At 39.1% G+C, this 14,618-nt stretch overlaps 3 protein-coding genes across 6 annotated transcripts; 1 reads left to right on the forward strand and 2 right to left on the reverse strand.

Moving 5' to 3' along the window:
* Positions 1–122: 122 nt before the first annotated feature.
* On the reverse strand, positions 123–5,189 carry tspan3a (tetraspanin 3a). Of its 4 annotated transcripts, XM_079465443.1 has the most exons (9): positions 4,973–5,187; positions 3,632–3,823; positions 3,436–3,510; positions 3,087–3,188; positions 2,488–2,640; positions 2,314–2,397; positions 1,051–1,126; positions 718–782; positions 123–506 (listed from the first exon to the last, which is right to left on the reverse strand). In XM_079465443.1, exons 1-8 carry the CDS (start codon positions 5,036–5,038, stop codon positions 721–723), a joined length of 810 nt encoding a protein of 269 aa, XP_079321569.1. In that variant the 5' UTR covers positions 5,039–5,187; the 3' UTR covers positions 123–506; positions 718–720. The 4 variants fall into 4 exon arrangements, 3 of the variants coding, with proteins under 3 accessions (XP_079321569.1, XP_079321568.1, XP_079321570.1); XR_013787181.1 differs by lacking the exon at positions 718–782 and having other exon boundaries at positions 123–485; positions 885–1,126; XM_079465442.1 differs by having other exon boundaries at positions 123–782; positions 4,973–5,189.
* A 581-nt stretch (positions 5,190–5,770) lies between these two features.
* On the reverse strand, positions 5,771–6,592 carry LOC306899617 (cholesterol 25-hydroxylase-like protein 1, member 2; the record flags this gene model as incomplete). The annotated part of the gene is made up of 1 exon (XM_079465982.1): positions 5,771–6,592. One exon carries the CDS (start codon positions 6,590–6,592, stop codon positions 5,771–5,773), a length of 822 nt encoding a protein of 273 aa, XP_079322108.1.
* Positions 6,593–7,177: 585 nt separating this feature from the next.
* LOC306899301 (uncharacterized protein) lies at positions 7,178–14,576 on the forward strand. Its single transcript, XM_079465461.1, has 12 exons — positions 7,178–7,451; positions 8,305–9,033; positions 9,409–9,468; positions 9,550–9,602; positions 9,694–9,838; positions 9,907–10,265; positions 10,919–11,147; positions 11,444–11,561; positions 11,650–11,761; positions 11,879–11,990; positions 12,339–12,451; positions 12,722–14,576. The coding sequence occupies exons 1-12, from the start codon at positions 7,422–7,424 to the stop codon at positions 12,786–12,788; spliced, it is 2,127 nt and encodes a 708-aa protein (XP_079321587.1). The 5' UTR covers positions 7,178–7,421; the 3' UTR covers positions 12,789–14,576.
* Positions 14,577–14,618: the final 42 nt, after the last annotated feature.

The raw sequence follows: 14,618 nt of genomic DNA on the forward strand, positions 1-14,618 counted from the left end.
AATATGCTATTTTATTACTTAAATTGCTTTAACTTAAAATGCAAGTTCAAAGTTAAGTGTACAAGTTGAAATTCATACATTCCAACGTAATTCATGAGCGAAAAGAAACAGCCCAACAGGTGTCAATTTATGTAACATTTATTTTAAGATCGAAATTACAAGCTTACATCATTGTTCCTCCCCCGCTATTTACATTCATTTAAAAGGATACACTGTTGACCCTGTTCTACATACCTACAAACTAACTTTGAATTCTACATATTACTACAATAGTAATATTCACACGTAACAATGGAAAAAGGTGGAAATAAAGAAAAATCTGTAAATGGTTGTAGTGCATGTAGAGTATACCCCAAAGCATCTTTACACTTTAAATGTAAACCGGAGTGAACCCCAATTTGAACATATGCCACTGGACCCACATTTCAAAGCAATCTTGTGAAGTCAATCCAGATCTGTCTCTCACACTGCCGCTGTGCTGCAAACTGGTGATGGGTACCACGATCCTATTCAAACATCATTCTTTCATTACCCCATTACAACCGTGGTCATCTCTGTATTTGTTACATAACTAAAACATACACATAGTGCAAACTAACAAATGAGGAAAGCACACATTCCACATATTATCCATACGACAACGGCATCTGTCAAGCCATAATACTCATTCTCAACACTCCATATAACAGAGACAAAAGAACAGGTAAAGAGATTTACGTGTTAAAGTCTTCTCATTGGGATTAACGATTGGTTGACAGCCATTTTGCAATTCGGCCCCACCCCTTTTAGAAAAAACAGGTTAAATTAAAACCCAATCGTTTGGTAGAGACAAACATAAATAACAAAGTTCCTTCACCCATCACCAGTGCATTGGGAGAGCAAACTCTGTGTAAGGTGTGTGTAAAGAGAAATAAATTAGGGCATATCCAGTGTGCCACCTCACACCGAAAGACACCTGAGCCCAGCGTGTGTATGTGTCTGTGTGTTTGCGTGAATGTGTGTGTGTGATAAAGGTTTGTCTGGTATGGTTTGTTCATGCATACGTCCCACCAGTGATGAGAAGCTCGTAGGCTGGGTCACGGTTTCTACGGCACAGCACCACACAAGCACACAACATCCCCAGCATCTGCAGGAAATAACATTCACAGTTTACTGTTCATTTCAGTAGCACAACTGAACTAACCCGTGCACGATAACTTCACTACAACACCTTAATAATTATGATGCAATGTTACCATAGCACCACCAGGACAAAATAAAGCAGACATGACAGGCATATAAAACTACAGCCATCGCTGGTAGTAAGAAACTGCCAGCTCTATAGCTCTTGTTTCAGAAACTTAATGGTTGAGATGATGGTTTAGAAGTCATGACACAGAGGATAGTGTATGTGCTACTGTGTACTGTGGCCACCATTGACTACCAGAGTAGGAAAAATGACAATGGTAGTCGAAAGTGTCCCAGAACTATTTGCTTTCCTACATTCTTCAAAATATCTTGTATAAAGAAAAGTAGAAATGTATAAAGCAATTTTCCAACAACGGTGGCGAAGAACTGTTTGGTTACAAACATTCTTCCAAAAATCTTTCTCTGTGTTGATCAGAACCAAGAAATGTACACAGATTTGGAACAACTTGAGGGCGAGTAAATTAATTCAATATTAAAAAAGACAAATTTGTGGTTACCGGTACTTTACGCCCATTCCAAACGTATCTTTATGTCAATTCATTTAAACTGACATTTCTCACAAAATCGTGCCTGATAACTAAAAATCATTATTGAAAGCTCACCGTTGTTAATTGGGGTAAGGTGAAGAAAACTGACTGATGTTCACCACCACATTTTTTTTCATTTTGTTTTATTTTTAACAAAACATTTTTATTATATTAGGCACATTCTCAAGTTTCTACCTACTAGTTTATTTAACAACCTTATTCTGAAAGACAAATAACAGAATTGTGCATCAATAAACAATTCTGAGGAAACAAACACCCAAACGACTGCAGAGACTGTCGTAATTCACAGATTACAGATTGTTCTTTTGCTAAGAACAATTTCCCCTATTGCTCCCTTTCTTGCTTTGTTTTTCAGACAGCTGAGTCAATCACCACGTGCTGTTACAGGCAGGTGCTGGATTTGCCTTAACACCCCGTAGGGTATTTTGAGCTGTATGAATGTCAAAGCCTGTGATTCACCTGCTCCACTTTCTTTAGTTCAGACCTCTGACACTGAAGTGTGACAGCTTATTTACCTTTACACACATGCACCACTATTTAAGATTAATACACACAGCATTCAACACGGTTAGCATACCTGTATTGCAGCAAACGTTAAAGCGGCCCAGATGACGTACATCATGATCTCTTTCAGCTTCTTCACAACCAGTGCCTCACAACCCTAAGGTAATTCAATGCAAAACAATGTTAGACTAAGATGTGTTTTTAAGTGCATGCAGGCTTTGCTACACACCCACACTCCGTCTCTCACCTCAGGGTAGAGATCTCCAGGGCGGGAGAGGGAGCCGGTGCAGTTGCTCGCATTGGGTTTACAGCAACTCTGTGGCACGCTGTTATTTCGAGACTCCTTGAACCAGCGAGTGTTTTTCCAGTCAGAGTAGTTGGCGATTCCGCAGCAATGGAGCTTTACATTAATAAACACAATAAAATTTACATTAGGGTAATTTTACTAGGATCAGGAACAGATAATCGCTCTGTTATCTGCTCTAAAACATTGTTTTAAAGATTCGAATGGAATTGCTTAAAATGATAGTTCACCCAAAAACAAAATCTGTCATATTTTACTCTCTAGTCTCTTGTCATTTCAAACATGTATGAAAAGAAGACAAAAGAAGAGATTTTGAAGAATGTTGTGAACTGGCCACCTTTCACTTGAATTGGTTTTGTGTCCATACAATAGAAGTGAATGGGGGCCAGTGCTGTTCGGTTACCAACTTTCTTCAAAATATCTTCTTCTGTGTTCTTCGGAAGAAGAAAAAAAACAAGGGTTTGAAATGCAAAGCGGAGGAGTAAATGATGACAGAATTTAAATTTTTTGGTGAACTATCCCTTTAAGTAAACTCATCTCACCTGTCTCTGCACATAGTCAATGGCACGGCTCGGGGCATCTGTGTTGGAGCCGTTGTATTCATTATACACTTTCTGGATGGAGTGATTGACCTCATTTTCCACCTAAAAACAAATCCATTCCATGCGGGAGGAGAAGCAATGGTGTATTTTATGCCAAAGACAACACGTCTAAACAAATATTCATTAACAGCCTACAACCCATGTATTACATTACAAACCGAATGCCTTGTTTAAGCTTTGAATGCAGTCGAAAGCACATACAAAGTGAGAACAGCTTTCACATAAAACAAAAGAGATGCAGGCACACCTCTTATAGTAAATATTGATGTTCTTTAGACACAAGACTCACCTTCGCTCTATAAATATAGCCAAGCACCACCACAACCACTTCAGTGACAAACACCAGCATAAGAATGATGACAAACTGCACGGAGAAAAACAGAAAAAACACAAGATTAAATCATGTCAATGGCACGCTTTTAGTTAAGGCGAAAGCTATGATAAAGTGCATGTATATAGAATGAGTCATGGAATGGTTCATTTACCGTAGCCAGACCACAGCGGCTCTCTCGAATAGTGGCACAGCATCCGATCAGTCCAATAATAAACAAAAGCGCACCAACAGCGATGATGACAACGGCTGGAATCAGTGTGTACACATCCTCAAAGAAATGGTCATAGTCATCATATGTGATAAACACATAGGCTCCTACATAACACAGGATACCGGCAGCGGCCTACGGGGAGAAGAATTTATCAAATGTTACATTTGCTGTTATTTCATGTCAGGAGAAATTGTTTGAATTTTGTTATAGATCCTATAGTGATGTAGTTTGTTTGTTTGTTTTACGCCATACCAGCTTCCATAGCTATTTTACAGCAATGTAGTTAAGTGATATATTGATTGATTGATTTAAAGCAAAGGACATTGGAATAAAAGAAGTAAAGTTCAGGAAATATTGGGAGACACACACATTCTTGTCAATTGAGCTTCTTAAAAGAAATATGCACTTTGTCATGTAAGTACACGATCAAAAATAGTATCATTCTGTTAATCTTTCAAAGATACTGCAAAGTTGAATGACAAGAAAACCAATACAAAAGGTGAAAGAAGTGAGTGGATCAGAAGTCACATCAACAAAACAAACAACCAAATCATTCCTCTGTTTCTTCAGCAGAAGTTAGTTTCCCCCCCTGAATGAGCCCGTGAAGCCTTCAGGCTGTGACATGAAAAGGAGATTGAATCAAGCAGCCTGATCCCTAAATAAAGAATAGGACAGTGGTGTCATATGCATCTGTCACAAGACTCTAAACTTCCCTCAGACCCAGATTAAAGGGATTAATCCACTGCCCCAGGACAAGAAAAGCAAGATGATAGGTGGAGTAGGGTTTCTAGAAACTCAAGAGGTCAATCTAAAATATTAACGTAAATGAAAACTAGGGCATGTGTGGCACATTTTATGTCAAACAGCCAGAGGAAATGATACAAAAATCTAAATATGGTTTGTGTTTGCTGGCAATTGTTCAATATCACTTTACGTCCTATACGAATGACTCAAGATTTAATACTCAAGTATTAAAATAATACCCACAGTTGTCTGGTGGCTGCAGGACAAGATGATTCATTTATATTTACAAACACTATCGCGTAATTAATAACTTATCAATATTTTATACTGTGTATGAAATGTAAACAGACGCAATACAACTTTTAAATACCACGACACAAAAACAGCACACGCGTCACATATAACACGTTTGCGTGCATTTTAGTTTTATAGAAGTGCACAATGATATAAAACAGTGTGTGCAAAAATGCGGCTCGACACCTGACTGTGACCGTCCACATGACAACACTGACGCACTCGTAAATTTCTCCGACTTACCCAAAATATCAGGTTCAGAAAAACCAGGACGGTCTTGGACGACGTGATCCCACACTGGCCCATCATTGAAAAACTGAATAAATGCTTTTAAACTGTAAATATCACAGAAATGCTGCGGATTATAAAATGGCTGTCCGTTTCCTGACTGCCATACCACTGCTGTGTGTTTGCGAGTCTGATCCGGGAACAGCGCCACCACAGCGGTCAGCTGACTCACGCTGATTGGCTGCGGCTCAACGTTTAAAGGGATTTTCGTGTTTGTGCGGCGCTGCGCAGACCGAGTGGTAAGTACCGCGAGAGCGATGAGTCAAGAGATCCGCTTTCAGGTTGCTCCCGCGGTAGTTTGACGTCAAACACCAATCTTTCTGCCCAGCGCTGCGACAGGGAGCAGACATGTTCGCAGGCGTGTTCGGAGCTTTCTAGCCATTTAAACTTTCGATAACGTGAAATAAACAACACGTTGAAATGGTTTAAAAACATGTTTAAATACTAAGATGTGAATATGATAAACAACCACAGACATTAGATGATGAACTCGCAGCATGATTTGCATTTTTATTTTTAGTTCACACAAATGCAAAGCTTCTTCCTGTTACAGTTACACACTGGACAGGGTTGAGGTTTTATTTCCTTCTCTTCTCACGTTTTTTTTCTGGTGTGAATCATTTCTTTTGTTTCTTAACAGAAGCACAAATTAGACTGAATCTTCTTATTTTCAGATACATTTCTTTATTGCTTTCCCAGACATCCAGAACTTTACAGTTTATAAGAACTCGAGTGGTAATATAAACCTGTTTGTCAATGAATTTTAACAATACCAACATCAGCATGAGTGCCAAAAAATTTATCCCAGTGGCTGAAATGTGGAGCAAAGTTGGTATTCGGTTTCCGGTGGTGTACATCATGTTTGCTTGGGCCTCCATAAATACCAAAAGGAATCAAACGTGAGGAGGACCACGGGAAGTCATATCCACAGTGGTCCTCCACAGAAACATATACATGGACAACCATGAACGCCCAAGTGGTGAGCAGGTGACATCTCAGCAAAACAGGGTTGAGCGTGGTCCAGAAACCCACCGTAACCAGCTCCCATCCTCCAAGACACTGTGTGGCCAGAGAAAAGGGGGCAGAGTAAACGTGATGGATGGCATGGAAAGTGACATACAGCCAGCGTATCCTGTGATGCAAAAAGTGCCAGATGAAGTACTGACAGTCAAAGAGCAGGAGATTCCCAGCCACCCCAACTGCAAGTTCTAGTAATGTAGGTGCTTGTTCAGGCAGAGGAATGGGAGGTCTCCACATCCACTGTGCTGCTGCTGCAGGCAACACCAGGAGTAGATGATTATACAGGGTAACTCCACTGCAGTGTAGAAGCATTGCAGGTGTGGGCATCTTGCCAGGCTGGATCTTGTACCGGTAAATAGCGGGCCACTTCTCTCCCATGATGTCACATGCTAGGAAGGGCAGGCAAATGACGAAGTATGATGCTACGGTTAGAATCACAGGAAAGAGAGGAGATCGAAGCATGCCAGAGTGGTTGATCTGCAGGTAATCCCACATAGGCTGTAAAATCGAGTCTTTTTGCTGGCAGCTTTCCCAGACTGTATGAAACACGGTCATTCTTTTAATATATATTAGTCAAAAATTTTACTTTAATAGCAAATAAGACTCCAGAGAATCAGAACTGTGTAGCTTTCTAGTGTTCCTATGCCCTGGTACGGATGTTGCACAGGCTCAGGTGCCTGGTATATCCATGACGTTGCACTGAAATATTATACCTTCCTTTTGTAAATTATTTAGGTGTTTGATGAGTGTTGTGAACCATGCGTTTTTTAAACCGTGAAGATTTTCTCTCAGAAAACTTTCCTCTACATACTAGACATCAAAGATGTGTTGAAACTGATTAAGTTGAAGTTATTTTGTGAAGTACTTGAACAGTAATTCTACTCCATAACAGCAGAGGGCGTCTAAGACAAACCAAAGAACGTTTACTTCTGTATATGTCGTATAACGTTACTAATCTCATTTTTTGAATTTATCAATGTGTATTTAAAATCCCATGTTAATCATTAAAGTTTTACTGAGTCATTATTCAGAAGTAAATTGTCCGGACCACTATTTGGTCTTTTGAGGCAATCCCCCTAGTGAAGAAAAACGCTTTTCGACATTTTGTAAGAAATGGATGTTCGAACTCATTCGGGCGATGCGCATACTGATTGTCAAATGACATCAAGTTTCGCGAGAACTGCTCGCCTGGACTGCTTTTGGCTCGCTCCCGCGGTACTTTGATGTCATACTGCAATCAGGCTGCGCAGCGCTGAATGATGTCGAGCACACTTCACATGTTTATGCTAACATCACGAGTAATCGCTGTTTTTTGTACACACAGCGACTGTCAGCAATAACTATTGACGTATTCGGCTGCTTATGTTGACAGGTGTCCGATTTAATGGATTCAGAAAGTGACGGTGCGGTGCAGGTTAGTGTCGAACATATGAATTTAAGCTAACGTTAACTTATTTCCTTACAAGACGGACATTGCCACAAGTAATTTCGCCAGTGTTATAATAAATAGCATTTGTCGAAACGATCTATTAGAACAACAAACATTTAACCGAGGAGCTACAATTAAATGTTACATGTGTACGTTTAATGTAATGTACGTTTTAAAGCATGCGCCACTTCCTGATCTTGCGCTTGTACGTGCGAGTTCTTTGCAATTTAAAGAATCGAGTTAAATTATGTTCAAGATGTGCGTCATCCGCACGGTAACAGGCACTTTATGGTCTGTCTCTGTAACTAAAACACAGAGGTTTAAGGTCTTTGAGGTTCTCCGAGCTCTCTGACAAGTTTGACTTTATTCTTTTTTTAATTTAGCTAGAAGCCAAAAATACATTGCAGCGCCTAGATATAAAATATGTAGTGTTTGCCAGGGCTTTAATATCCCACACTAGCTTTAATGTCAGAAATGCTTTATCATATCACCTTGAAAACTGCATGTTACACCAGCAGTTAAAGTAGGGGTGTCACTAAATATGGCTTTTGACAATAACAATAGAATTTTAAATAATGATATTCAATATTGTGTTAATGTCACATATGATGACATCATAAATAATTCAGCACCTGTATGCATAAAAGTACAAATCCACAATGGTTACAAACTCTCTGTTTGCCTCCCTACACAACACAATTTAAGATTAATTTGACTGACAATATTATTTATTTATCTATCTTTTGGGCATGATCCTGTAGTGAAAATCTACTATTGTGACAGCTCTTATCATGTGACAAACACTCATCATCTTGGTTTTTTTTTTGTTGCCCCACAGTCATTAGAGTTAAAGGCGTCTGGTGAGGATGAACCAGGCTCTTCATCGTTGTCAGCGGAAACTGATCAAGACAACACAAGCCATCAAGAGGAGACCAGCAAAAAGAACACACCACAGAAGGGTGGACAGGCGCAACCGCTGTGCCGTTTTTACTCTCAGGGCAGACGCTGCTATTATGGGAAAAAGTGCCACTTTCTTCATCAGAGGGCTGCAGCCGCAGGTGTTAAACAGGCAGAGAGAAGCGTTGATTCAAAGTCGGATCACAAAGAGAAAGAAGAAAACTTAAATAGTCGGCCATCAGATCCACACCAAGAGTCGACTGATAGCACCCAATCAGATAAAGAGAAGCTGCCGGCCCCATCCAGCCACAAATCGGCTCCAGAGAAACGAGAAAGGCCTAGAAGGCCCTGCCGTTACTTCCTATCTGGCTTTTGCTCTATGGATGACCGATGTCGCTTCCGCCACCCACAGCAGCTTCCGCCCGTCGAGGACCAGCCTCGTGGACCGAGAGAAAGGAGTGGTTTCAGACCCTCTGCTCCAGCTGCACGTCCAGGTCATGATCAGGTAAAACTGGCTAATCTCACCGAGGAGGTCTGCAAACAGCTGAGAGCCACAGAGATCGGTCAGCTGATGAAGAGATTTCCAAATGACAAACTTATAGTGCAGGAGCGAGAAGATGGAAAGCTAACTTACTACAGAGTGACGGTGCTAGCCACAGACCCTGAATGGGTAAGACTTAAGGAACAGTTTTACACAAAAGTAAAAAACTAAATGTCATCATTAATCATCTTCATGTCATTCCAAACCTGTATGGCTTTCTTTCTTCTGCAGAACACAAAAGTAGATACTTAAAAACAAACAATACTTGACCGCACTGACTTCCATTGTATGGTCACAAAACCACTGCAACATTTCTCAAAATATCTTCTTTTGTGTTTCTCATTAGAAAGAAGGTGAGGTTTCGTCTGACACGAGGGTGAAAAAATTATGACAGAATTCTAATTTTGGGTGCACCTTTACTGTGTAGTGTGCAAAGTCATGTAGATGGCATGCTGGATATAGTTATTGTATCATCATATACTGATAGTGTCTGTTGTTTTGCAGCCTTTTGACCTAAATGAAGTCGACATCATGGTCAGCTTTCCTGAGAATTACCCTCAAGAGGTGTGCATGCTTTAAACTATACTCAAATTGTTGTTAATACTTAATGTTAATTCTTCTTGACTAAAAGATAATGTCACATAGGTATTCACTCTGGATGTTCCAGAAGACCAGAACTTACCAGCACTCATGGCGAGGTCAGAAGAACTTTTTGGTTCTTTTGATTGTTATTTTGCTTGTAAATATAGTCAGAAATGAATAACTGTATATATTGTTGTGTGCTCCCAGACATGTGCAGAAGTCCTCAGAAGAATGGCTGAAGGCCAAACATGCCACTAATCAGCTGATGGGGAGAGTTGAGATGCTTTTCAGGCCGTACCTGCGCTGGCTGGACCGTAGCATGGAGAAGATTTTCACTGATGGAGCCAGACAGGTCAGACTGAGTCTCTTTATAAGCACCTTTTTGTAAAACTAGATCTTATATCACATCTCTCTTTGCAGTTGAAAAAAGACATTGACTTGCAGAGGTCTGGAATACAGTTTGTCCCCTATGAGGAACTCAAGGTCACTGTTTTTAAGAACACGGGCAAAAACACAGACACTCCTGAGCGTATAGTGTCACTCACTGCGGCTTCAGCGGAAGACTACGAGGAACAGCAAGATGAAGCTGTTGTAGAGGAGGAAGAGAAGGAGGACACTGCTTTTGGCAGTGATGGGGAGGCAGGTAACCGGCAGGTGGAGAATATTAAAACAAGAGAGCGACGGAGAGGCACTGAGATCAAACTGCTGGGATTGAGACTGGGAGAACAGACAGCCACTGTGACGGCCAGACAGATCTCTGTGTCTCTGCAATGCAACCGGTGAATTTCACTCCTGTCAAAGTAAAACAAAAGTTATAAATGTCTGTCTTGGGTGATCCTATAATTTACACCCAGTCAAGTCGGTTTAGCTTTATTTTTATGTAAATATTACACATTGGGGCGGTTTCCTGGACAGGGATTAGTTTAAAACAGGACTAGGCCTTGGTTAAATTAGAATATTTAAGCCGTTTTTAAAAACATACTTTATAAAAAGAATTACGCTGATATATGTTTTGATATGTCAGTGCAAGTTGTTTTTGATTAAGACACAGTGTACATTTAAGTGAGTCTGGGACTAGGCTTAAGCCCTGTCTGGGAAACCGTCCTGTAAAGTATTAACATGCGTCCGATTTGAGTCTCTTGTGACCTCATTCACAAAATTAGTTCTTTGATTTTACATCCTCATGCGTCGATGTAGCATACTACTTCTGCCAAATTTACCCGATGTTTTTTCTCACTATAAAGGTGATATACGGAGCTGAAAATTTAATGTACATTTCCTGAGACATATAGATATGTGTTCATCATATGATTGATCACAAAACGTTACGAGGTTGATGTTAACACTAGGTGCAAAAAAGGCCTCTGAATGTCCTTTTTTTGCAAACTGGCCTCAGATTTGCAAACTTGATGCGGCCCTTTGTTTTCTTTAGGTGTAAAGTGAGCGCTGATCTGACCCTGAATGAACGTCTGGCCTGTACAGCTCAATGTGAGAAATGTGGAGCAGAAATCAGGTCTGCTTTTAGGTCCAGTATACTGCACCACTACAGTGATGTTTTGGGTTATCTGGACCTTAATGGAGCTGGGCCTGTAGATCTGATACTGCAGGAGTCTGAGTTCAGCGTCAGTTGCCTAAACTGCAACGAGGAGGACAAGATTCAGGTCTTGAAACTGTAAAAAAAATCTAATTACATTGCATGTCACATTTCATGGATTTGAAATTTAGATGCCACTAAATTTCATACACTGAACCTTTAAAGGAATAGTTCTATCATCATTTACTCAAAATTTTGAGGTTTGATATATTTTAATTTAATTATATGGAAAAGAGTGGGTATACTTTTCTCAGGTTAGTTAAAAATGCAATGAAGTTGATTAAGTAATTGATCAAGTTGAAGCAACTAATAGAAAAAAACCACTTAAATATTCTTTCTCTTTTTGTTGTCATATATTTCTAGAATCTGACCTATGGCCAAAACTGGGAGCAAAACTGCCAGCATTGTCACATAAAACTCAACATTTTTGTTGAGGCTACGCGGTTTCAGTTCATTCAGCCAGAGGCCAGAAAAACAACAGGTCTCAACCTTGTGCTATATATCCTGTACAGCTGTTGCATTAGAATTCTGGGTTACATGTTTTTTATAATATAATATTTTATGTACAGGTGCAACTGCTCAATATACTCAGCGATATAGAGACCCTGCGGTTCAGCAAGGAAAGCCTCTACCTGATAAAGGTGCCTGCAGACACTACAGACAAAGTCACAGATGGCTGAGGTAACCAACAGAAGTATCCTGCTCTTAAGTTTACAGTGTAAACAATCAGTATATGCCTGGGGCTTTAATTGATTTCTGTTGAATTAAAAGGCTTTTCTTGATCATCCCTCTTGTCAGATTCCCTTGCTGTGGTCGGGCTTACGCATGTGATGTGTGCCATGATGAGGATCAGGACCATCTGTTGGAGTTGGCCACTAGAATGATCTGCGGTTATTGTGCCAAAGAACAGGTCAGTTGTCTGAACCCTGTCAGACCTCAGTCACCTTTAAAACAGATTTAACCAGCATTTGAATTGTATACAAATTAGGCGAGTTTAATTTCTATTCAAGCTATTTGAAAAAAAGAGGAATATTGCACCTGTGCAGGCAAGCGTGAGATCATTTCTGTTTTTTTTTTTTAAACGTGTCATTTAATATTAATAGTTAAGAAATGGCTAAAAATACAGTAGGATGTATTACTTTTATGAAACGGACAGTTTCAAAATGCCATACAGTTTACTACAGCTAGTGAGCATTAAGCTTCTATTGGGTTATATATAGTATTTTGTATAACTTTTAACTGTTTGTTTTGTCTCTAGCCTTACGGCAATGGTAAGCCATGCGTGAGCTGTGGGGGTATGATGACCAGAGACACTCACACAAGCCACTGGGAGGGTGGAAGGGGCTGTAGGAACAGGGTTAAGATGAGCAGGTATATTGATGTTCCCTCACCTCCTTCACTTAATTTGACTTCATTTGAGGTGTTGCACTGGTTGTTACACCTGTTTTAACAGAATACCTCATTTATACAATCTGTTTGCAAACATAAATGTAAATTTTGTTCACGTGTTGACAAACCTAGATACATTTTTATTACCATTTTTGCACTATATTGAACTGTTAAAAACATTACCTGGTCATGAATTGTGTTTTATTTGTTCTGAACTTATGAACCTTTGCTGTTATCTTTCTTTCTAAACAGAAATGACAAGCACAAATACTCCAACATGTGCAAAACAGTGTCTAAGAAAACCACCCAAGATAAGTAACCAAATGATGATTCATAAACCGACTTCAACGATGTCATAAATCACAGAGATTTATGGAAGCAAGAAATTCTCTTGTGCAATGATTTCGCTATTGCAGTTTCAAATGAAATGTATATGAGACTGATGCAAATGTTTGTACAGCTCTTTTCAATCAAACCTTTGTTTGATAGTAGAGAATAAAGAACAAATTAATGTATACAGTCAGACCTTGTGTTTCAGATTGTTTGAAATGATGGAAGTCAACACATTTATTTGTCCTGAAGAATAGTTCAGTTCAGGTGCAGAACCTCTAATGTTTAGATCAAGTATGTTACTAGATGTCTCTTCATCAGGAATTTTGAGAGCTGTCATTATAATCTCCACATCTGTTTCAACTTTGGATGATCAGACTGTCTTTGTTTTTTGCTATAGACAGCTCTTCAAATAAACAAATCGACGAAATTCATTCTACAAAGTTATCAGTTCTGAGTGAATTAAATTGTATAACAGACTCTCTTCTGATGGCAACTGTGTTAGAACACAAATATTTGTTTGAATGGAAAACGAGCCAGAAGGTGGCAGCACATAACAATCTTTCCATTAATTAAAGTGATGGTTCATCTAAAAATCACTTCAGGCTATGGTCATCATTTGCCACTTCAAACCTCTATGTTCTTCTCTTCCATAGAACAAAAAATATATTTTGAAAAATGTTGTAAACTGGACCCTTTCACTTGCATTGGTTTTGTGTCCATTCAATAGAATTGAATAGGGTACAATGCTGTTCAGTTACCAACTTTCTTCAAAATATCTTCTGTGTTCTGCGGAAGAAGGAAAGTCACAAAGGTTTGAAATGACAAGAGGTTGAGTAAATGATGATAGAATCTTTTATTTTTGAGCAAAATATAACAAAATTCTTTAGAGATAAATATTATAATATCTATTATAAATTATAATGGATGGCATAGAATTTTTTTGAAAAAGTAATAAATGGGAAAGAACTTGAAGTGGAGTCCTGTAGCCAACAAGTGCCTTTAATAGACAGTTGACATGATATTAGACAAAATATTATAACCTTAAATGTACAATTATAACCTTGATTATACATTTATAGAATGACAAAAGCGGATTACGTAGGTGTGTGTTTCCCACGTTAAACCACATAGGAAACATGTATATGCACGAATGGGCATGACAAACGTCAAGATATTTAACTAATTGTTCCACTGCCATTTTCCCACTCAACAGAGCATGAGAGGTCACGAGGGAAGAGTCAGAGTGCACAGTGTTTATTAACTGCATTCTGCACATAAACAGCTGGCCTGATTTACAACAATGACTCGCTTGTACAAGAGTCATTAAGACACTCTGAGATCTTCCCCGAGGCATAAACAAGAGACTTGCGTTAAAGAAAAACTAAATGTCAGTGTCTCAATGAGTTTTATGCTTCATTTCATTAGCCTTCACACATATGGGGTGAGAACATCTGTGGGTACACGTTACAGCTTTAATAAAACCTTGCAGTCGTTTCAAGGTTTGTAAACCGCAATTTAAGACTGAAACCACCTTTTTAAAGAGGTTGTCTGTGAAAGGATTTGAGGATGGTCTGTAGATGCTGGATACAGTTGTTCTTTTTTCACTCTTTAGAGGGGCTTAACAAATATTTTTCACATCTGCCCTTCTGACATTGTACTGTGATGCTCTTATGGATAATGTGAGTTTAATTTTGTCCTAATCCTATTTTTTTATTTCCCGCCTTTTACTATGAATGCCAATTAAAAGTGGGAAAATAAAAGTCAACAATATGGACCACATTTGTTTCTTTTCTTGAATTTCGATTTATGTTCTTTG

The sequence above is a fragment of the Barbatula barbatula genome, assembly GCF_947034865.1.
Source record: "Barbatula barbatula genome assembly, chromosome: 10".
NCBI classification, from domain to species: Eukaryota; Metazoa; Chordata; class Actinopteri; order Cypriniformes; family Nemacheilidae; genus Barbatula; species Barbatula barbatula.